A 23,814-nucleotide genomic window follows, 5' to 3' on the forward strand; every position below is an offset into this window, starting at 1 on the left:
TCCACCGTACCGCCGAGCTTTACGTCAATTAGAATAAGGTTGGCACTTTCGGTACGAAGAGTAATTACTTTAATTAACAAAATGGAGGTAGGTATGTGCGACCTCCGCCTCCCTCTTGCGCCGACGTTGGCCGCCACCGATGTTGCCTCCCCGTGCCTTTCCAGCCCGCGAATATATACGCGTATACCGCGAATAGAGATTCGCGCGACCCTTTCCGCAAGGCAAGTACCAAATGTGCGATGCTCGCATGCACGGATTCATAAGCGCGTGGACGTTACTCCGGCTCATTGGACATAGTCGGAACACCCGGAATGGAACGTTTCATTTGCGGTCTGATTACGCAGTCTCTTTTGTTCTACTGCGATCTGGGCTGAGACGATTTGCTTAGAACTTGGAACGATCAGGGGTACGTACAAGTGGCGTTCAGTTTTGGAGTAAGCGATTTTGTGGTTCTCGATTCTTTGGTTATTTTGAAAATAAAAATTTCAGCCGAGAAGAAGTGAGAATATGTGGGAAAATTATTGAAAAAATGTAGTTATTTCAGATATTTAGTAGAGAAAGTTGAGAAAGCTTGTGAATGATACCAAAGAAATTTCTGAAATTCGAGAGAAAATTTTAACACGTTCTCTACCACGTTGCTTGTGTACGAGTGACAGCGAGGTTTTCTTTAGAACCGAGTTGCTCGTACTTTTTGCTCAATAGAGTAATTCTTTTAATTACAGATTATGGCATTAGTTTAGATAATGCATAGTGTACTCGTTGCTTCAACAAAAGGAAATAACTGCATTTTTGTTCGAACAAATAAAGAAAAGGAAAGAAAATTGTGTAATAAAAGATGCGACTCATTGTATATGAATGGCTCTTTCGGCTCATGTCACTCACTTTTCAAAAGGAGTCAAAAAATGAAAACGATCAAGAAGTGTTTCGATAAAAGAAAAGGAAGCTGTGACTAAAACTATAAAAGTGATTCAAAGAAAAAGAATGTTAAAAACAAGAAAAAGTTGGATCATTCTAAAACTTTGTATAGAAGACAGAGAACGTGTTAAGTATTGAAACAAATTATGTGCTTCCAACTTAAGACACTCCAGAAATGTAATTACAATGTTTCCACTAAACTTCGACGTTCACAATTTTACACTGTACTTATGCGTACCCCTTTAACACGTTAAGCGCCATGTCAGTCACCGGTGACTGACACTATACTTTCCGTTCAGGCCGCGTCAGTCACTGTTGACTGACGATATACAATTTAAAAAATTATATTATTCTATCAATAAATTTTAAACAATTTGGAGATCATAAAAGAATGTACCTAAATATTACTTGTTACAAAAAAAAATTTTAACGAGTATTATTAAAACACACGCAGTCTTATCGCAACCTTACACAGATCTCCGGCCGCCAGCATATCGCGGGCTAAACGGAAAGGAAGACAAGACAGGCTTGGCGCTTAACGTGTTAAGATCGTCATCCAATACATTCGTTTAAGAACAATAACATAGACTCGCGAGAACAAAAAGGGGAGGTTAAAGCACTAATCAGCAAGTACAGTTGATACTTGTTATTTCCAAAACGTCTCTAGAAATGTTGAGTTTTCCGATGAACCGGAAACGTCGCGTATATTCTCACGATCGCGGAATAATGTTTAAAGGGAAGTAAATGATCGAGTTCCTTACCTATCGTCTTTACCCGTGGGTTTATCGAGAGGTCCGACCGTGTGCTGTGGAGGTGGCATACTGTAGCAGGGTGTCGGCGTGTAGCCAGCTGGGATTTGGTAACCGGAAGTCACGGGACCACCGGGATAAGTTCCACCGCAATTGTAGCCTGCAGTGGGGTAAGGGGTGTACGTGTTCCCAGGATATTCCGGTTGAACGCCTGTCATTCCATAGCCTGGGTGCGGGCTCATTGGTCCGTAACCTGAGAATGCGAAATATGCGGAACGTAATTTTATTGCACATTTATAATAACGCATTGTAATATGTAGGTCTTCGTAAAATATAGTCAAATAAAAATGGACATACGATACAAAGGTACATATATTTGAATTTTATTCTATGATACATTAAATGAAACAGCTATTTTTGTTCGTTTGCGATATCACATTCTTGCGTTACTTTCAGTAACGACGGTATTAAATATTGTCGTGTTCGTATTTAACTTCGTATCAGTCTACCATTCTTTATTCACTTATGCAAATACCCCGTTCGTCGAAACTGTGAAACTGTTTTTCGACCTTGTCGAAATGTTCGTCGGACTGCCGGCTGAGGTATACAGTTTGTAACGAATATATGAATTATTTATGCTTAAAAATTACTGTCTGATTAATTTTTGATAATTCAGAAAATGTTATTAAGAAGAACTTGAATGCATCTCTTAATATTGATATTTTTTTGCATATTAACATTTATTGTTCATAATGCAACGCTACAAACAACATTGAGGTAAATCCAACGACAAATTTTCGAGTTCCTAACCTATGACGTGCTGATAAGCAATAAAAATGGCTGACACACGAGGAACGAATATTGGTTAGGTTATGTTAGGTTAGAAATGAATATTGGTTCCAATCAGTTTTAGTCGTGAATTAAGAAAATTTGAATTACTCAAAATTGATATACTACTGTTCAAAGTCACTTTAAGGTCATAATTTCACAGATCATCGAACTCGTCGAAAAAATGTCAGTGACCTTAGCGGGACCATTTTTCATCTTCACCAGATTCACGTCCTCGAACCATATACGTGCAAACTTCTCTCAATCATTTTTCCTCCCATTCAATAGCAACAAAAACAATTTCAACAGTTTCAAGATCAACATCAGTACTTCGGTCAAAACAGTGCCACAAAGAAACAACTTAAAACGTACCACCGAGACAATACGAACGTAAAGTGCATACAGAAAGCTATCCGATTTCACAACAAACCCCATAAGCTTCTATATCACGAAATACCGCGCAGTACCACGATAACGAACTTGATAAAGAATCCTCTTTTCCCTCCCCTTGAAAAATATACCACCCCGAAAAAGAAAAACAAGAAACGAGAGCAAGAAGCAACCGGAAGGTGGGGACAAAGGTTCAGCCGGTACGACAAAAAAAAAAAGAAGAAAAAAAAAACAAGAGGTCGAAAGCGACGCGTCGCTTGATTAACCGTTGTAAAATCTACGCGTTTATTTACCGGCAAGAATTCATTTCGTCTGCAGTGCAAATAGCCAACGGACGAGGAAGGGCGAAGCGAACGTCGCGCGAACACGACGACGTCGAACGAACGAATGAACCTGGCATGCCATACGCGGAGCTGTGTGCTCGAATGTTTCAATTTCAATAACTACTCCCCAGCGTCAGAGTCCGCACAATATTGGCCGCGCCGGACTTTTGCCATGCTACGTGTACGCGAAATATTGATAATTAACAATGGTCGTGTACCGCCACAGGGAGAGAGAGAAAGGTGGGTCCGGTAGAAAGGGTGCTGCTGCTGGTTTCGGTGCACATCCACGCGGCGAAAGAGGATAAGAGGGTGAGGAAACGGAAGGTGGGAGGAGAGGAAGGGATGGCCGGATGGGCGAGAGAAAGAGAACAGACGACAGGGACGAGTAGAATGGGCTGTAGGTTTGGAATGCCAAGGCACAGAGAGACCGAGGAAAATGAGAGTCGGGGCCATAGGTGCCTATTATGGCAGTCATGTACTGTTCTGGCGAATTTTTATTCGACGGTTGTAACCGCGTATCGCGCGCGCTCTCTCTCTTTCTCTCTCGTTCCGCTCCTCTCCCCAAACTAAACCCCCGGAGGGCGTTGAGCTCTTTGTTCTTTTCCGTATCCCTTCGTCCATGGATCTCCTCCCTATCAACCTGACGCTGGGTTACACGTGGCCGATGTAGCGACACGCCGACGCGTTCGCGTGTACCTTCAAGTATACGTGGGTTACGTTGAAATTTAGAACGTCAAGTAACCCGCGTTCTGTCCCACCACCACACCACCCCGCCCAAACCTAACCAATTTCGTTTCGTTCGAAGCGAGTTAGGTTGTCGAGGTAATTTGTTCCGATGTCTCTGGTTAGCGAGTGTTACAGTTTCCGTTGCTACGCGACGATGAATGGCGGACTTCGAGGTAGCAGCCTAATTGGATTTTCTTTTCATTCGATATACTGGTTACCGCCGCGCGGTGGATATTTCGACCGCGTTTGCCAACTTTCGGAACGGTGGGGATTTCGGGTGTTCTCGAATTTTGAATCGGTTCGAAGTTCGGTTCCGGCGAAAAATTGCTACCGTTTCGATTTTTTCCGGAATATTACGTTACAGACAGAAATGAGGATGGGAGGAAGATAGTTTGCACACGTCTTCGAGGCTGAATAGTAGCTTTCGATCGTTCCAATCCGACAATGCGCAGATGTTCTATCAATTTCACAAAGGGTTTAACCCCATTGACATACTATGTCAATTATGAACCTTAATTTTTCTAATAATTTCTTTCTACGAATCATGAAAATATTGGAATAATTTATACTATTTTTGCATTATGATCAGGAATAATTGGCACCAATATTACCGAGGAAAAATTTTTAGTGACCGAACGGGGAATCGAACCCGCGACCTCAGGTTGGCAAGTCGAGCCTTTGCGCGCTACGCCAACAACTCCTACTGTATTTTCCCTCGTCGGTTTCCTATTTACTCATGCTTAGATTCTTGTTACAAAGAATATTCGCGAATAACCGTACAAGCCTACTTTGCAGTGATTCCTACATACTTCAATTTTTATAAAATAAAAGAGAGTCGCTATGCAACCCTAATATATCGAAACTATTTCATGGTAGAATCCACTGGATTAAAAAAAAGTCTGAATACGAACGTTAACGACAGAAATCAGTTGAATGGAACAGTGTCGCGGGTCATAAAGCGTTTCCGCGAGATGGATGACGAATTATCTGGCAAGTTAAGCGATAAACAGCGATAGCTCACCAGTGGGATCGCGGTAGGCGTCCATGTAGTGGGAACCCCCACTGTCGGGGGTGCTTTCTCGACTGTAAGCCGTGACGTGCACACCGGGTGGCGGGAAGCCTGGCACAGGCCTGATTCCAGGCCCCCCGCTGAAATTGACCGGCTCGTTTGCCGTGGAGAAGTCCACGGGCTCGGTTTGCTCCTCGATTGGTCTGGGCGCTGGGAAACCAGGTCCAACGGGAACCGCCACAGCTTCTCCGTGGCCGGTTGGATACTGTGGACTTGGCGCGCCGCTGTAATCAGATGAAGATGATGGACGATTTAATATCTCTCCCTTCTTCGTTTCATTCCCGTTTCGTTAGGAGGGAAATATTCGTGGATTAAAGTGTTTCTAATCTTGCCTCGTGTATACAGGGCGAACACCGCGTAATGTAATTGCTTTAACCCTTTAACGTCATTTGGAACAGTGTCAAATTTTCTCTTTTCGATGTTCGACAGCGTGGCGAAGAAACGAACTTGAATTGTTCAATTTACAAGTGTCGCCGAAAGTTAAAATGAAAGTGTCACCAAATGGGCGTTGATGGATTAAATTATTCAATTCCAAGTGGAACGATCAAAATTCTTTTCTGCCATATGGTTCAACGAGGCTCTTAACACAATTTTAGTATATCTTTTATCGGTTACTTTTCTTTAAATTTACCCTAAGCACACTGTATTTAGTGAAAGTAAAGACTTGATTTACGAAATTTAATTTGAGGAAGATTTTACGAAGTATATCTTGGACAAATGAAACGTCAATTACCTGTGAAGCCTGTTTACGCTGAGATCGAGGGTCTGTCCTTGCGGGCTGGGAACCTGAGGACTCGCAGTCAAGTGGGGACTTGCTGCTGCCTGAGGACTGCCACCTACCGTTTGACCTCCTCCGTACTGAGGGCTAAGACTATTAGAACCGTACGGTGGCGCCTGTAATTACAATTAACGTGATATTTTTTTAATAATTTCTTCAACTTTATTTTTTTGGATTTTGGAAACTTTAGAAATATGTGCTTACCTGAGGGCTCGTCGACGTGACGCTGGAGGTTGACAAATCCATCACCGAGCCACCTGGAGAAGTTGGAGGACCACCGGGCTTCTGCATTTGTTGGACTTGCGCCACCGTGACACATTTTACTGCAACAACGAGAAAACGATGGAACGATTAGAAGAAATTCTGTGAATGTTACGAGTTGTTTTGAAACCCTAATAGAAAGACTTCGTAAACTATATAACTCTGATACTTAAAACGTTGTGGTTTGTGACAATTTAATATAACCAAACAACCTGTATTTCTAATACCACGTTTATAAAATATTTAATTTCCAATTTTTCCGTAGATTAAACCACCTTCTCAGTGGAGCACACTAAGACAATATCTATAGTTTTGCAGAAACAGAATTCAAAATTTTTCCTTTAATATATTCTACGTGACACAGATTTAGAATACTACAAAAATCCTTTATTTCCTTCGTTATGACTTAATATGCATTACGAATACGTAAAGAAGTCATTTTTACGTTTTTCTCACCACAAATAGTGTTTCAACACTATTCCCACGACAATTAAAAATGAGGCTAGGAAAAGATCCTCACCATCCTCAGTCTTCATCATTCCAGCAGCCGTAGCAGCGGCCATCGCCATCTGATGTTGCTGCGCAGCAGCCGCGGCCTCCTGATGATAAACACGTTCCTGTTCCTCCGGAGTCATTCCAGTCTGTCCCAGATAGTACATATTCGTCCTCGAGTGCAGTTGCTGCTGCTGCTGCTGCTGTTGCTGCTGTTGCTGCTGTTGCTGCTGCGACTGAATCGGCGCACAGCTCTGAGTGTCGTATCTCTCGTAAGCGGACGTGGTGCCGGGGTCGTAAGGTCGATGATTAGCCGCGCTGGCAACCGCGTTCTCGTAACCTCTCGCGTTCGCGATCTCGTTCGAATAGGTGACAACAGGTCGCGCGATATTGCTCGCGCCAGGATGCATGTAGGCCCTCGCGTGTTCCGCCGATCTGTGATGATAAAGTTCCTCGCTGGTGGTGGCCGCAGCAGCCGCTGCCGCCGCTGCGGCCATCATGGCCGATGGTTCGTAGGGAGATCTCTGAGACATCTGATGACTCATCCTCGTGTCCTCCACCATCGGCATCGGGTAAGCTACGGTGGGTTGCATCGGCAGAACGTGATGCGTGGGATGTTGACTGGGATGATGTATCGTCGCGCCGATGGATCCCCTGGATCCCATGGCGTCCATCGAGGACATCGACGAGGAATTCGAGTCTTGATTCATGTACGAGTCGTAGGTAGGTCGTACGGTTGGTGGTGGTGGCGGTGGTGGTGAATTGACTCGACAGGAAGTGGTCTCTTCTGTCTTCGGTACCAACAAATCGGACGTGTTCTGCCCTCTGGTAGGTAATGTGTTGCAACAACTGCCGCTCGGTGTCATGTTCTCGGTTTTAGGGACGACTTTGGTCGTACGGGACGAGGGACTTTCCTCGGGAGTTTTCGGTGGTTTCACGTTGATCCCTGTGCTCTTCGTTGTCGTGTAATAGTCGTAGGTCAGGCTGCTCAACACAGGTTTCGTGTCCTGCGCCGTGGACCCGTACTGAGAGTAACTCTTGCTATCCATCGACGGCGGCAACAGGTTCGTACTGATGTATTCTGGCGGGATACCGGACACTGTTGTGAAAATATAACGTGTGTCGTGTAGTTTATGTTGGCGGAATATGACGGTGGAATTAGGTTTGTAGTTTCGATTGGTATAGGCCTCCTTTTCAGTTAAAGAGCATGCTGGTATCTACGAATGTTCGGAGCAAACGACATGCTTAGGTGAGCGGGGGATATGAGATATGCGTAGACTTTGAATGTATCACCACGTATTGCACTTCGTTGCGAAGGTAAGTAATTTGTGAAGCAAGAATTTTCACGTTTTATTTCGTTGCGTTTAAATGATCGTATTGCGAAATTGCGAGCTCCTGCTTCAATGCTTCTGTGACAAATTTCAGACAGATTTGAGACAATTTGACGTTCAATTCTTTAGTATCATTCCACTTTCCTTCGTATCTTGAAAATTTGTTTAATAAAGAACAACCAATTCCTGAAGGATGCAGAGAAAAAGCGAACAGAGTTTAAAGAATGCGAAATTTAAATAGGTAATTAAAATATCGCAAATAAATAACTGAAAGACAGGTTATCGAAGAGGTTAAACGAAATTAAAATATTTCAAAAATATTGTCACCGAGAAATTGAGAAACCAAAGTTTCTCACATTTAATGTTTCAAAGTTCATCCCCTCTCTCCTACAAAGTTTCAATTTCTGCACTCTGTCAGTTTCTCCCCTACACCATTCAAATTTCATCTTATCATCGCTGCTACCTTAATTTCTCGTTTAATTAATTTCTCGCTATATTATTCCGATGCAACAGAAAATTGCCACCAATCACTGCCAAACACGTATCTATCTCTTATTCCGCAAAAAGCATCGCTTACGTTTACCCCGAGAAGTTGATGAAAAAAAGGGAAGCAATGAAGTCGGTTCAGCGTGAACGCGAGAACTATCGAGGAGCAATCCGAGGATTACTTTCGCGGCGTTCGGAAGGCTTAAGCGCCGATCCGATTTCACGGGGGCGGCTCGACGCGTTGGATTTTCGCGGCGGGCGAAATTCCAGGCACGTTGGGGAGGGTTGCTGTGCCGCCTTACCTTGAGCCTTGTGTCGTGCCTCGCGTGCGGCCTGCTTATTGGCCGCGGCAATGGGACATCCGGACAAGCTTCTGTGCGTGTTTCGATTCGAGCTGACATGGCCACGGCCGTTGCAACCAGGCGTTGGGCATTTCAAAATAGTCTCATGCATCGCCAGAACTGTGAGAACCCAGAGACACGTGGCGTGGTTACAGAACGCTGCTATTTATTCTCCTTTCTCTTCGATCGTTTCTTATCTTTCTTTCGTTCCTTTTTTTTTTTTTTTAAATACATATCACACATAACAATCGTAAGACCACACATACGTATACACGCACACCGAGATACGATCGGTAGAACGGTGTTATTTTTTCTCCTTTTTTTTTTCATTGAGATCACAGCTTTTGTTATATGCGTTGAGTATAATTATGATTATTTTGTCGATAACACGGTTCGTTTCTTTCTAACACGTTCCGCGTTGTGTTCGATGCTCGACCGATGAACACCGGAACGAAAGAATGTTGTGTACAGTAGTATACAGAGAGAATTAGAGGAAGAGAAGAAGAGAGAAAAGTAGAGGAGAGAAGAGAGAAATAAGAACAATAGACGGGGTACACAACGTTACGGGATGAAATAAACAAATAAAATGTGTAATAGTACAATCAAGTATACCGAGCGGGTAGAGAGAAACTCAAGTAAAGACATAATCAATCGAGTGACAAAATTATAAGACAACAAACTTGCGATTCTTGTGTATTGTTAGGGGGATTCTGGCGTGCGTTCTTGTGTCAGGGACGATTACTTCTCTAATCTTCGATGTAATAAATAATGTGCAAGTTTTTCTTCAAAAAAATCATTTTCTATTTTCAATTCTAAAGAAAGTCTGATACATTCGAACTTCGATATTTCACTATCAACGCGATAAATTTTAACGTTACTAAAAATTCAATATTAATACTATCAACGTGACAAGAATGTCGAGGCATACAACAATCATAACTCTGAAGACTCCGTATGATCAATCAACGGTTTCACCATCGTTTCGATCATTTTAACATGGGGATGAAGCATCTGGCGTGTCCTACAGGGTTGATCGACGCGTGACAAGCGTCGACTTTTATTCTTTTTAGGTAAAGGGAACCGTGTGTGGTCACATGAGTGTGTGATCGCCGTTTAATTATACCCAATCGCACAAAATCCTCCGTTCGGAGCCGGCGTGCACGCACACGCGTTAACGGCTGGCGTCGCACCGCCCGTGTCTCGAGTTCTCCAGATGTTCGTAGGTACGGCCAACGTAACCAAGTTCAAGTGTGGTGATAATTCTCTACTATAATTAAAAACTACAAACAGAACGATAAAATTAAAACGGAAGTGAAACGCAATAAATAAAGCTCTCTACCCCGCAAAACGAAAAGCACAAAGAATATAACAGACAGACACATAGACACACATAATAGACGGGCACAGTTCACAATGAGCCCGTATTTTTTGTCGATTCGTTCGAAGTGGAAGCAAATTCGTTTTTACCGAGTGGAAAAATTAAGCTCGTTTCTGTGATTTTTTTTTTTTTTCGTTTCTCTTTCGATTATCATTGAACAATTGGCATCGCGTGTTTGGTACTGCGAGAATTCGTGTGAAATTTGGATATTTTTCGTGAATTTCTTTCCCTTCGGTGTAATTTGAAATGGAGAATATCGTTGATAGGATGGAACCGTGAATTTTCGATGGAAATGTAGATTAAACGGAACGCGTGCTACCCCCGGATGGAACATAAGTACAGCCGTTCACGCTCGTTCACTCGCTACTTCCTTGCCCCGTCGCGTGAAAAAGGCAGTCTCGCAAAAAGAAGATGCATCTATGTAACTACGATAAGAAGTAAGAATGGTGGTGCCGATCGCTGGCTACTTACTCTCTGGCGTTAGTTTATCCTTTCGTGGACAACCGGATAGGCTGAAATCACGATAGGAAAATGTGAAACATAATTGCAGTTGTTAAGGAATTAAGAGAATCTAGCATATGTATATTTCGATACTGAACATCTTGAATGAGCTTATGATTAACTTAGTATGTCGAGGACCATTTATTCTTTCTTAAATTTTAGGCGTTTGAACGAGTGAGGACGCTCATTTTCACCTTTGACCCTTTAAATTTTGAATTACTTCAAATTTTATTTGAAAAATTTTAGTTTAAAATTTTTTAAACGTTTTTAAGTGACACAAAAATCTCGTCTAGCTTTTGAGACACCGACTCGCAAATGTGAGTGTCGAGGAAAACTTTCTCAGGGGTCAAAGGGTTAGATCTGATTAGAATACAAAGCTGTAATTGAAGAAATTCTTAATCGAATAATTTAAGAAACAAAATGCATTTTATACGTAGATTCGAGATTTCACTGTTTAACACAAAATTTGAGATATTTTGTAACGTGATCCTGCTGGTATTTATTGTAAATGCTAGTGTATTTTCTGTTGTATAATTCAGCGATGATCGTATACGTGGAATAAGTCTGCTAGTGACAGCACCATTTCGCTCAGCTTTCCCGTCGTAGCGCATAAGTGTCTAATCGACCAGGGCAAAGTGCAGAGCACAGGTTAATTACCGATAATTGCTTACCTGCGGTGGTGAGAGTAGAGTCCGGTCACGTGACCCTGCCCCGTGCAGCCTGGGGTCGGGCACTTGTTGCCCTCTGTAACAAATCAAACCATGGCGAATGGTCAGATTTCGTACAGCCTGTCACCCCTGCATAGCGAGTACAGATTGTCGATAAATTTTGTGAAGTTTAGTCTTGAGAATTGGGGGAAGAATATAACGTGTCGATTAATTTTGCGAAAATTGGGAAGAGTATGATCGTTGACAAGTTTTGTGAAAATTGGGAAGAATATGTCGTCGATTAATTTTGCGAAAATTGGGAAGAATATGATCGTTGACAAGTTTTGTGAAAATTGGGAAGAATATGGTCGTCGATTAATTCTGCGAAAATTGGGAAGAATATTGTCGTTGACAAGTTTTATGAAAATCAGGGAGAATATGGTCGTCAAGAAATTTTGGAAAAATTAGGAAGTATATGAATATAGTCGTCGATCAATTTTGTGAAAATTAGGAAGAATATGAATATGGTGGTCAATAAATTTTGTAAAAATTAGGAAGAATATGAATATGATTGTCAATAAATTTTGTGAAAATTAGGAAGAATATGGTCATCGATAAATTTTGTGAAAATTAGGAAGAATATGAATATGGTCGTCAATAAATTTTGTGAAAATTAGAAAGAATGTGATCGTCAATAAATGCAAAGATTATCCTTAAAAATTGGGAAATATATGAAAGGGTAAAAAGCATTACAGTTGAACTGCTCAATGAATCAAAGTTAGTTTTATCGTCAATAGGTGAAATATATGAAAACGAAAATTGTAACTATTTACTAATTTAGCTTGAAAAGAAATCCTCACATAGGCAGGCATAGGCATAATTTTTCTTTAGCACAAAGGATCATTCTCGAATTTATCTGAATATTCCAACACAGAATTAAGGACGATTACCTACTACCCTATTTCCTAATAAAAACCATCATCGCCTAAAATTCGATTCACACCGTATTTCACGGTTTAACGATATTAACCCCTTAACCTACAACAACGAGTCAGACTCGTGACAGAAATTCTAGTCGAGATACGAGAAAAATAGTTATATTAATAAGAAAAATTCGTTATAATCCTAACTTTCGTTTGAATTTCTAACACCGAGAATTCTAAATGTAATTAATCTATAACAGATAAACTTTTGTTACCTGACACCGTACCAGAACCCTACATTACCGACGCTTAGATGCATAGTCAGAAAAGAAATCATAGGTTAAGGGGTTAACGCAACAACAGATCCCATTCTAAGCGTTCCAACGTATATTTCACAGTGGAAGATCTTCGAACATAGTCAGCCACGCTGGAAACGTGCAAAACATCGATTCCATCGATAGCAAACGGTCCCAGTTCACGGTCTAAAAAGTTGCACCGATTGTTTCCGCGTAATTGTCGCCGGCTGACGCGAGCTGTCAACGATAAAGCGTGTCAGTTCCGATTCACTCGCGGCCACTTCAAATCGATCGTATTGTCCTCTTTAATTAATATCGATTACCAGCCGTGTGTAATTGTAATATCGAGCAAACGTGAAAGTCGCGTCCTTACGCCGCCACGGTCCATCCTTTCTCACGCTGAATTTAATGACCGACAAGCACGTTTGATTGCGGATAAATTGCATATCCGCAGAGCCGGCCGTACGGAATATCGGCTGAAGCGATGGTGAAATCGTGACAGAGCGATCCGATACCGGTGGGGAGGGAGGAAAAATATTGTTACCACTGTTGGTTTTTGTAACGCGAACGGCGAAATCGCATTCGGACCTTCAATTTCGCTTCGGTAATCGAACGAACCTCGGGAATCAATATTTTAAGCGGGAACACCACTGTGTTGACAAGGTGCACAGTCTTTTTCTGTTGGGAAAAATGAAACGCGCTTCCCCTTTTCGCGTACCGGTGTCGCGATAATTCTGTTTTATTATGGCGATGCTGTGAATACTTATATTGCTCGCCGGGTGACAAGATGGGTATTTTGTTTTTATTTTGTTGTTAGTTAAGTGTACGTCGACGAGCTTTTCTAATTCTTAAAATTACGTCAATAGTGGTGACGGTAATACAACAAAATTATTAGGACGTTTAGTATGATGTGTAGGTTGCTTAAGGATGCTGTTTAATTTGGCACAGTGTTATCGGTAATTAACTCAATATTCATTTTTTTTTGTAGTCACGAGATTTATAATAAATTTAGAGAGAAAAGAATTCATTTTTTCGACGCCCTGAATTTTATGAAAATTATCATCGAATGGATGGCAACTGAGCCACTCAGCAGCCAATGTTACTAACACTATTAAATTGGATTTATTAAATTTTTTTTATTTATGAAGAGTTAAGCACTAAAATTGGAAGAATTTCTAAAAGTGGAGTTAATCATTTTGTTTTTTTTTTTGTGGCTCGACTATTATGTCAAACATAGTGGTGTACCTTCAGTTGGTACATCACCATCGAATGCTCTGTATTTTCACTTTACCGATATTCACCTATTTATATATTCCTTACTCAGATTATTGAATCTGCAGGTAAATAAACCGACAGTTTATAACTAGACCCAACCTATTTTTGGATCGTCTATGTAATTATTGTATCTTCTAATAATAATCAATTAATAAATAGCAACATTATAGAAACGATGTTAAAAAATAAAACTTTCATTTCTCTTGATACTTCGTTATTCTGGTGAATTTTGTATGAGTCATTTTTTAACCCTTCAACGCTCATGTTAAAGTGTCTTACACGTGCACAACTAATCCTCCAAAAAGTGCAATTTTGTTTCATTATTTTCTTTCATATTCCATATTGTGCTATTTTTTCTATTCTATGGAAAAAATTGTAAGTTACAGCGTTATAAATAAATGGGAAACTTATTTCTACACGTCTTGGATATAATTAAAAAAAAAAATAAAATTGATATTGCGCTATCCTTTCTATTCTGTGGTAAGGATTGTAAGTTACAGCATTATAAATAAATGGGAAACTTATTGTTACATTCTAGCCCAGGAAATAGTTAAAAAAAAAAAAGAATGAAATTGATCGTTTTTATCGTATCAAGTTGAAAAGAATGTGAGCGTTAAGGGGTTAATAGGACAGCTAATTACAGCAACAGCGGTGTAAAATTCGAATGGAAAATCCTAAATGGAAACGGACATTCTGTGGCCAACTGTGATACCTGGGATCATGTCGCGCAAGTTACGCATTTGCGAATATCCACCGGGATTTCTCTGACCCGTGCCTAAGCCTGGGGGATTAACACTACGTATACGCCCGACCTAAATTTGCCCATGAAACGAGAATTCACAAGGTCCACATTGTAGCTGTTTGTCGGTGAATGAAAGTGTCAATCTTTCATACAACTTTGTGTAATATGAAGTGTCGAATTTTCTTCTTTCATGCAAATTTGTGTAATATGAAGTGTCGAGTTCTCTTCTCTCGTGCAAATTTGTCTAATATCAAATCGTGTGATATGAAGTGTCAAATTTTTCTTACGTTTCGTAAGTTCAAACTGAAAATACGCACCGTTTAATTGCACAGACATTTACTATGAATGAATTGTTTCAAAAATTAATCTCCTTTCAAAATAATAATAAAATAATTAATTTTAAATTTAATTATAATATTAAACTTTTCATTATAATATTCAGGAACATCGATGCATAATATTGCATATTAGAGACTCAAAGGAACCCTCTTACGAAATTTATTCATCATAAATTTTTGTCTGTGCGATTCCAATAAAAGAAATTTCTCTCCCTCGAAGAATTTTGCAACACTCAACTAATCACTGAGAGGATTAATTTGCGAATTATTACACAAACTAAAAATTTGACTTACTATTAAACTTTTCATTATAATATACAGAGACATCAATGCGCAATATACTAGAAACTCAGAGAAACCCTCTTACGAAATTTATTCATCACAAACTTTTGCCAACGCGATTCCAACAAAAATTTCCTTTCCCTCGAAGAATATTTCAACCCTCAACTAATCACCGAAACGATCAATTTAAGAACTTTCGAGTTTTGTGGATGTTTGCACGATGTTGTGCCGTCTAGATACTGATTCGAAGGACCACCCAAATGATTGGAACTTGTAAAAACTGATCTATTTCTAACGCGTGATGTGAGCTGGTTCCTCCTTGGTACTCCTTGTTCGTGGTGGTTGAACGACTACTCGACGACTCACTCCCCGACGTCGCGTCTCGGACATCCGTAAGAGGGATTTTCGTTGGGACACGCTGATTGGTTAATGGTTAACGATTGCATTTGCCAATCAGCGTGTCTAATATCGTCTTTACCGTCCTTCCAGTGCGCCCATAGAGCGCTGTCACCTTGGAAGGGTGAGAGACGGTCGCGAGGGGTGGTCCCAAAAATCTGGAATTTCCTCCGGGTGACTCGTCGGCAAGCGGACCGTTACATACAGATGTGCCGTTCGGAAATTCGTGGTTTATGGTATGTTCGTAGGCTATTGAGCGCGAGGGACAGAAATTACTAAAAATCTAGCAAAGCAATTCTAGTGACCCTCGCAGGATGTAATTAGACCCGTGCAAGCAATAAACGAAAATCCTCAACTGAAAAATAACCGTTCCCGGTCGATCGTGCCATAAACCGTTTGTACAGAAAACCTAACAAAAAACCTAATTTACTTTTCATTATTGCATTCAGAGACATCAATGCATAAATATACCTACCGGAGACTCGAAGAAAATCTTTCTTAATACTTGTTCATTGTCGAACGACCTGTACAGAAAACCTAACAAAAAACCTAATTTACCATCAGACTTTTCATTATTGCATTCAGAGACATCAATGCGTAAATATACCTACCGGAGACTCGAAGAAAATCTTTCTTAATACTTGTTCATTGTCGAACGACCTGCACTGTCAACACACACACACAGAGTGCGTCACTTGCAAAACTAACGTTAGGAAAAGTTTCAGAAAATTTTTTCTTCTCTCACTTTTTCCCCTCCCCGTTGATTCTTGTTCTTGGCTCTGTCACGAAATTGCATCGAGGGCATGTTCAAGTAACCTGTACCATCTGTCGTGTACTGGCTGTAACTTAATGGCTGGTATGGTGCACGTCACGTATAATCGTGTTCGTGTTCTCAGGGTGACCTCGCGTGACCAGACAATTACAGGTTTCCAGTACGCTCTATGCAGCTCAGAAGTACCAATCGCTTAGGATGAGACCGTCTCTACCCGGCCCTTTCGCTTCCAGCGCGATGTTGATTTTAACAATTTTACCCCGAATTGTTCTTTCCTTCGAGCGATTAATTTTACGACGAGATCCGTCCATGTGTCGCGGCTGGCTAGCTCGGTTAAAAACTATAATTCTGATAATCAGATGCAACGATATGCATAACGGGCACTTTCCTAGGGTTACTTTTATTCCTAGTTAACACTCGACGAACACTTCACTTTCACGGTGTTTAATAGTTATGGTGCATGGTATTTAGAATGTACAATGTGTGTCAAAGATTGCGTTTCTTCTTGTATGTTCAAAGTTTGAAATGTCGAATCGGCGTGTGTAGAAAAGATTAGGTGATAATTGTAAGACGTTAATTTTAAGGGGGTTCAAAAATCACTTTTCGAGAAAAAAATTAATGTTACTGTACGTAATTAGCTGGTTAAAGTAACATGTAATTTGTTAAAATTGGGTGATCAAAAATTTTGTTTCTACATTTTTTGCAAATTAGGAGCACCTACTTTCTTCTTCCAAATTGTTGCATGTTTCTCAACTCTCTTTAACGAGATCATGCTTTGTTCAATGAAAATTTTTGAATATAGGAAAAATGAATTGGTGTTCTTTTGTTTTAACTGTGATTTCCTGAAAATTAAGGTTTACAAACTTTATGTACATTCTTCTCAAAAATAGTAAGAGACATTGAAACCCCTTTACGTAAATTTTGCTGCGCCTTTCGCTCATTATTAGCCAAAATAAAAGGAGAATAATTTTTCAGGAATGATATTTTCGGTTTCAAGCAATATTATTAAATTCCAACATACAAATACGCACAAAAGGGGCCAAGAAAGAAGTGAAGAAAATGAATAGCGTCTGAAAGGAAGCTACATCAAGTCAATTGCTCTAAATTAACTCCTCTAAAATCCATTACGATTGGTGTTCAATTAACAACACCCCGGTATTCACTTTCACACAATCCATTTACACGAGTTTCCCGCCTCCTAAGACGTTAATCCATTCCGAAAGAGTTTACCAAGATCGCAGCCTTTATCTCACATATTAACTCGTTTCATCGTATTCGATCGATTCGGTCAATTCGACGTTTCTTATCACGAGAAAGCTCCGTTCTGACGGTCCATAGGTACGTTCGTCACGTGTTGTGTTTGTAGGGGTTCGAGAAGAAGGGATTCGAACGGAGCGAACGTTAAGGGGAGGCCGGCTTTAGGTTAGTTGCGTGGGTTTTCCCATGGAGTGAGCGCACTTTTATAAACTTCGTCGTGTACTAATCCTCCGCTGGCTCGAATCCCTCCCAGGCCAAACTTACGCTCGATCCACGAAACGGCAGCCATGACGCGGAGAAACTTCATCAGGCCGTCATTTCGCGTTCGAGAAAGAGAGGGACCAAGTCGATCCCTGCTTAGACGCCTGGCACAGCCCGGTCCACCTTTCTCCTAAATTGGATTACGATACGTGACGTCATTAGCGGCATACTTCATTCGCAGAATCGGGGAGAAAAATAAGGGACGAAACACGTAGACGGGTGCGTTATGCGTGGAACCGGGCCAGTGGATATTAACAGAACGAGAAGTATGTAAAATCTCGCTTTTGAATCGCGAATAGAGGGGCTCTTTTTTGGCATTCTACATTTTGCATTCATTTCCGCGAATGTGAAAAATGTCTGGTATTATGGGGACGATACGTATGTACGTAGTTTTTTAATGATTCGTGTTCTCTGGTACCTGAGCTATGGTTACATTAGAAAGAAATAATTGGTCGGTCTCTGTGAAATACGGAGAGACGAGTGCTTTCAGAAATTCAGTTTTGCTTTGTTGTCAGTTATACGCGAGCTAATTTTCGTGGTAATTCATTTTGCAGAGGGCCTGTTAATGTTAAACGAGAAAGGAATTTTCAGTTAATATGTATCTGAAAAGTATGAAAAACGAAATGAGAATTTTAGGTGCAAAATCTCTGTTTTAAATAACGTCTCGTTATTTGTTCGTTTAGAACGAGGGTAGTGGTTTATATTATGTCGTGTAATACGAAATATCAGATTTCTAATCGTTCAGAAATTGATCGCTTCGAGTGTTGAAAAGTTCCGAGTTTTATCGCGTTAACATAAAGTTCGTACAATTCTTGGTAAGTTAGTATTGAAAGCGCTGAGTTTGTTTAAATTTAAAAAGCAATTTTTATTCCTTCTTGAAAAATTCTACGCCTCACGTTACGCGGCCTGGTAGTTCACTAAGCAATGCAACATTCTTATGTGCTTCGATAAGTAGTATAAGACGATATGTGTCAGACAGTACGAATATCTCCCTTTCAAACAATATTCCTGGTTCTTTATACTCTATCCTGTGTATTCTTTTTTAACCCTTTCCTGTCGTATTATTTGACCAAAGAAAAAGCGCAAGCGTCTTCTCATTCCACAAATTTTTCTATTTCTTTTAAATTCTCATTAAAATATTTCTCACTTTCGGCACAAATTTATGGGATGACCTAACTGCAGATCATCACGTATTCTAATGAATAGATAGGGTAAAGTTGCCATATACGAGACCCATTTCTTAAAGAAGTCATAACTGTCGACTAAGAACACTTTTATTAAAATTCGATACATGTTTTAAAAGTACGATATGTATTCTTTTGTAAGGTACTGGAATGTACGGTAAAGAAAATTCGGTTCCTTCGTAATAAAATAAAAACGAAAATTATGCAAATACACAGATTTAAAAAGTGGGTTCCCAATATGAGAAAACTATTTTTGCTGTCCTTTTTCACACATTGGGCATATTAAATCTGTTTCTTCAGCACCGCAGACTTCGTGGGCTCACCGGTAACACTTTGTACGCTAAAACAAAATTGGGTACCTAATATGAGACTCTTCTTACAATAAGAACTTCCGAGGGTCTCATATTCGGAAACAATAACACGTTATTTAACGATACGCAACTAGTAAGCCTTAAACTCCGTTGCATGCACTGTACAACAGTATTTATGAAAATGATTATAAACTTACTATTTTCGAGGTATTTGTAATTTAATCGAACCACTTGAAAAACTTTCTGCAACGTATTGCACAAATATGCTTGTTGAAGACGCTTCATTGATTTCAATCAAATTTCATATTTAATTTGATAATTAACGCGGTTAATTACGAAACAAAACAGCATCGCTACGACATTCAAGAGTTCTGTAACGGAGATATTCTGGGGTCTCGTATTAGAAACGGTCTTATATGTATTAGGCTACTTTACCCTAAATTGAGGTCAATTTTTGTTCGTTTACTCAAGCGAAACAAATGTGTCCCACTGTTCACGAAAGGGTAAAACAAGTCCACCAAGAACTCAATTTCAAACCCACCTAACGTCACAAATAACCTATCGCCAACTTATCAACGCTAATATCACAAAACAAGCGTCGCTAATGAAAGAATAACGAACAATCACCTAGACCCGGCGAAGGAACACCGAACGAGATTCCGTGCTTTTTAATTAGCAGCAGGCTAAAAAACGGCTAAGCGAGGGCGAGCGAGCGGTTGGCCGCCGGCAGGATTAATAAATTAGCCGTAAGGTTTTAAAACGGCTGGCCGGTGCGTAAGCTTGGCAAAGAAGCGAGAGAGCGAGAGAAAGAAGGTAGAAGAGAGAGAGAGAAGAAAGGAGAACGAAGGGGCAGATAATGGTTCCGGTCAACAAAATGAATACCGGCACGCGCTGTTCTTTCCGGATCTCTGAATAGACTTGTAACGAGTCGGTCAGACCTTTCGTTTCTTTTTTCCTCTTTCTCCACGCCTCGCCGCCACGTTCCCTATCCCCGTCCTTTTTTTCCTACGGGATCCCGTGGCGGGATGGCGAGGGAGGGTCAGAGGGAAAAGAGGAAAGAGCGGATCCAAGGGGTGAGAACGAGGATGAGTAGCGAGTAGGCAGCGAGGGTGAGGTCCGTGGCCGAGTGTGTAATTGTGTTATTTTGTTGCCATTTCACGTGAGGGTCACCACGGGAGGGCCAGAGAGGTGTACATAAACACCAGGATTGTTTTATTCATTCGGCCCGCTGCACAACGCGTGCCGAATTCTTTCCTTTTTTCTCTCTCTCTCTCTCTCTTCTCTCTCGCGCGTTCTCCTCTCTCCTTCACCTTCTTTCTCAACGCGGGATCACTCGTCCCGTCCAAATCACACCTCTCGTCTGTGGAAATTGCGGTGTAAACCATGGTTTTATTCCCACGTTGATAATCAATCGATGAACAGATTTAAATGTCCGTGCACGAGAGGAGGGAATAAATAGGCGTGTATCTATTTTAAACGACGGATATCGGCAACCTTCCCGCAGCTTCTTTTAATCGTCGGAGAAAAAGGTGCTTGTCTAACAAGAAAACTCTCTTTAAAGTGTAAAGTCTTCGATCGAAGTATAAAATCTTCTCCATCTATAGATGTAAATATACGCAGCAATGAAATCGAAACGATGGATACAAAATTCTTATAAAATTCTAGTAGATGTTGAAAAGGGTTGAAACGTAGCAATTACAGCTGATCGCGGACTCCTGGCCGATTTAGAGCGTGGCGCGCGAAAAAAAGGGCGCGCGAAGTAAAAGACGAAGGATTCTAAAAAAAGAGAACAGCCCCGGGAACAATCACAAGGTACGTATTTACACACGGCGGCGCGGGGACGTAACGCCGAGGGTAGAGCCCCTGCGCACGAGTAAAGGTCCTTTTTATGCGTGCGGTCGCAAAGGCAGCGTAAAATTGAGTTACAGGGCAGTTTATTTTTTTATTAGCCAGGTCAACCCTGCCTGCCGCGGCGGTTTCAACGCGGAAAGGGTGGTTTTTGCGGCCGACGGATTTCCCGATAGCGGTTTTATGGCGTGTCAACACGCTCTTACGCTGAGCACCGTGTGTGTGTGTGTGTGTGTGTGTGTTGTGTAAAAAGGAAGAGAGAGAGGAAAAAAAAAGGATAGAATGAAAAAGAAAAATAGAAGAAGCAAGAGAACAGCGAAGGAGGAAGGAAGGAAAGCACGGCGTGTGCACGCGATCCTGCGGCTAAATCAGGCTCAGGAACGGAACGGCGCGAATGGCCACGGGCGAACGAGCCTACGATTAAAACTATAGCTCCGTGGGGTCCGGCACGCCTGTACCGCCGTCACGCTTGTAAGTATGCGATTAATCGTGCCCACTTATCACGGGCCAGCGTTTATTCGCCGAGATTTCCGTCCAGCTGGATTGCCCGGCCTATCTCCACCTCCGGATCTTTTAATAATCGACCCGACCACGAGATTGACAGGTGCCGCGGAAATTTCTCGAACGTAAATCTCTCTCCTGGCCCTTGAAGTTTCTGATTGTACGAATATTTTCGGGTAGAATGTGACTGCTCTAATCGTCGAGTGTAACGAAGTTCGTTGATCTAAGTTGTTGCACAATACGCGTGGATTGTAAGTACAAAGTTGAGAAAATCTGACGAGGGAATAGGAAGAAAATTTTTCTGTCAACGATACGCAGATGGTCACTCGAAAGTTTCAACTCGTCGTGTAAGATCGCGATCAGTAGATACTTGAAACGACACAACTCCGGCAGAAAAGTAAGTACTTCTCCAACTATCACTTCGCAGACCTACGCAAATTACGCTCGTGAGAACTTCGTATGCATTTCTCAGCGAAAACTCTATTACCCTTTGAAGTTTGTATCTATACCCGTTCACGTTTGCACCTATATCCGTCATCTGTTAGGCACTGTTACGGTAATCCCGACGACAGCTCGTTTTTACTGTCAAGAGTGTATCGACAAGTACGGTTAAAAATTTCCCCGGTTATAGGTGAACTATCCGAGGCAATTTACCCGGAAACACGAAACGACGAAGATTGAATTTTTGAACTGTTCGTCTCCGCAGCTCCTAGCCGGGAGAAAACGCTAAGGGGATAATGAGAACAGGCAGCAGAGCCGCATGGTGGTAATAAGGTAGCGTGGTGTGGCTGGGATGCTAGTCACGTTTCTAGCTGCTGACAGCTGCGGCTTATACGTATGACGTGGTATCAACCCCAAATTTCCCCGTCTAGGCACATCGTGTCATCGCTGCCCTAAGACCCTGGAATGCACTCGAACTCCCACCTGTCACACCGTGGAATGCCTCTCTGTTCGCGCACATGGAATTTTCTTTGATTCTTTGTTGTCACTGATCGTTCAACCCACTTTCAATCCTCTCCCTAGTGATATACTTCGGTTTCGTTTTGCTTGTTAAATTGTGTCAAGTTTATTCTTCGTAAATGGTAAATTTAAGAACTCGAAGAATAGCGTATCTTAATCCTCAGTTTATCGAGATTTCAAAATTAATTATAGAGTAAATACTTGGAAATTGAATTAAATGTAAAAATTCAGGATGGCAGACGTAAAAGTGGCCCCAAATGCAAAATATAGTTGCACAGTTTATTCGGTGATAATGTACCATTGAGTTGGATTCGGTGTTTTTAACTCAGAAAGGCTTTCAGAAATTTTATTTCTGTACGAAATATAATTATAAACTGTATTTTGCGTTTGTGGAAGTAATTTGGAAAAAGCTGTATAGTAAAATGTGAAAATGGAGAGAAAAAGTAGAACTGTGACGATAATCAATGAAAATGTTCCTATTTGAAGAAAAAGCAACATCTGTCTTTTTCCAAGCGAAGAACGAGCGTAATCGAGAAAGAGTGGCGGGCACATGGCGGCATGTAAACCCGGCTTACAGCATAGATCTCTAAAGGGCATGTGCTCGAGTGCGTCTAATAGGTGCAAGTTTCCCCGCATGTTGCCAGTCTTTACGATCATCGCGACGTTCCCATGATCAAGCGAATAGTTTCGAAGCTGCGCCAAAGACGAAGACAAAGTGGCTGTAGCAGAGGATACGGAGAATAACTTTACTTTGAGGGACCTTGATTTCACCATTTGAGTCATCGCCCCTCGCTTCGTAATTATTGATTTTCCGTGCTACCCTAACTCCCCTAACTTCATAGAGAAAGCGAGAGACCGAGCACGAGAGAGAGAGAGAGAGAGAGGGACAGTGAGAGAAGAGTACAGTACGCGGGAGAGTCGAAAATGCCTTTTGTCCCCCTATCGCGTAGTAGGATAACGCACGGACAGTAACCCTACAGCTCTAAGCATTAGACCCTCATCAATGATTTCACGAATTTCTTAAGCAACAACCTCTCTTTACTCCACGATGAAAAACTCCAACCAGTTCGACTCGCGATTTAAAACGCTGCTCGTCGTATTTGCAGTCGTTAAAGTCTCGAACGGGACACGCGAGTCGAATGTTACCTCGTATTCCCACTTGAATCCTCAAATCGTTCCATGTCAAGTCGTACGAAATATGCTCCTTCCTATACGACAAGCACGGGAGAAGCTTGCAAATTCCAAAAAAAAGC

General features: G+C 41.3%; 1 protein-coding gene across 1 annotated transcript in view; it reads right to left on the reverse strand.

Annotated features, from left to right (window-relative positions):
- Positions 1 to 23,814, reverse strand: part of LOC108578463 — a 112,254-nt gene that overhangs the window by 13,085 nt on the left and 75,355 nt on the right. The window contains exons 4-11 of the mRNA XM_017941810.1: positions 11,240 to 11,312; positions 10,539 to 10,579; positions 8,651 to 8,809; positions 6,560 to 7,630; positions 5,983 to 6,101; positions 5,734 to 5,894; positions 4,953 to 5,224; positions 1,677 to 1,917 (exon numbers count right to left, since the gene is read on the reverse strand). Of these exons, the coding sequence (XP_017797299.1) occupies positions 1,677 to 1,917; positions 4,953 to 5,224; positions 5,734 to 5,894; positions 5,983 to 6,101; positions 6,560 to 7,630; positions 8,651 to 8,809; positions 10,539 to 10,579; positions 11,240 to 11,312 (2,137 nt within the window). The remainder of the gene's footprint in view (positions 1 to 1,676; positions 1,918 to 4,952; positions 5,225 to 5,733; positions 5,895 to 5,982; positions 6,102 to 6,559; positions 7,631 to 8,650; positions 8,810 to 10,538; positions 10,580 to 11,239; positions 11,313 to 23,814) is intronic.

This window comes from Habropoda laboriosa, unplaced genomic scaffold (genome assembly GCF_001263275.1).
Source record: "Habropoda laboriosa isolate 0110345459 unplaced genomic scaffold, ASM126327v1 scaffold59, whole genome shotgun sequence".
NCBI lineage: Eukaryota > Metazoa > Arthropoda > Insecta > Hymenoptera > Apidae > Habropoda > Habropoda laboriosa.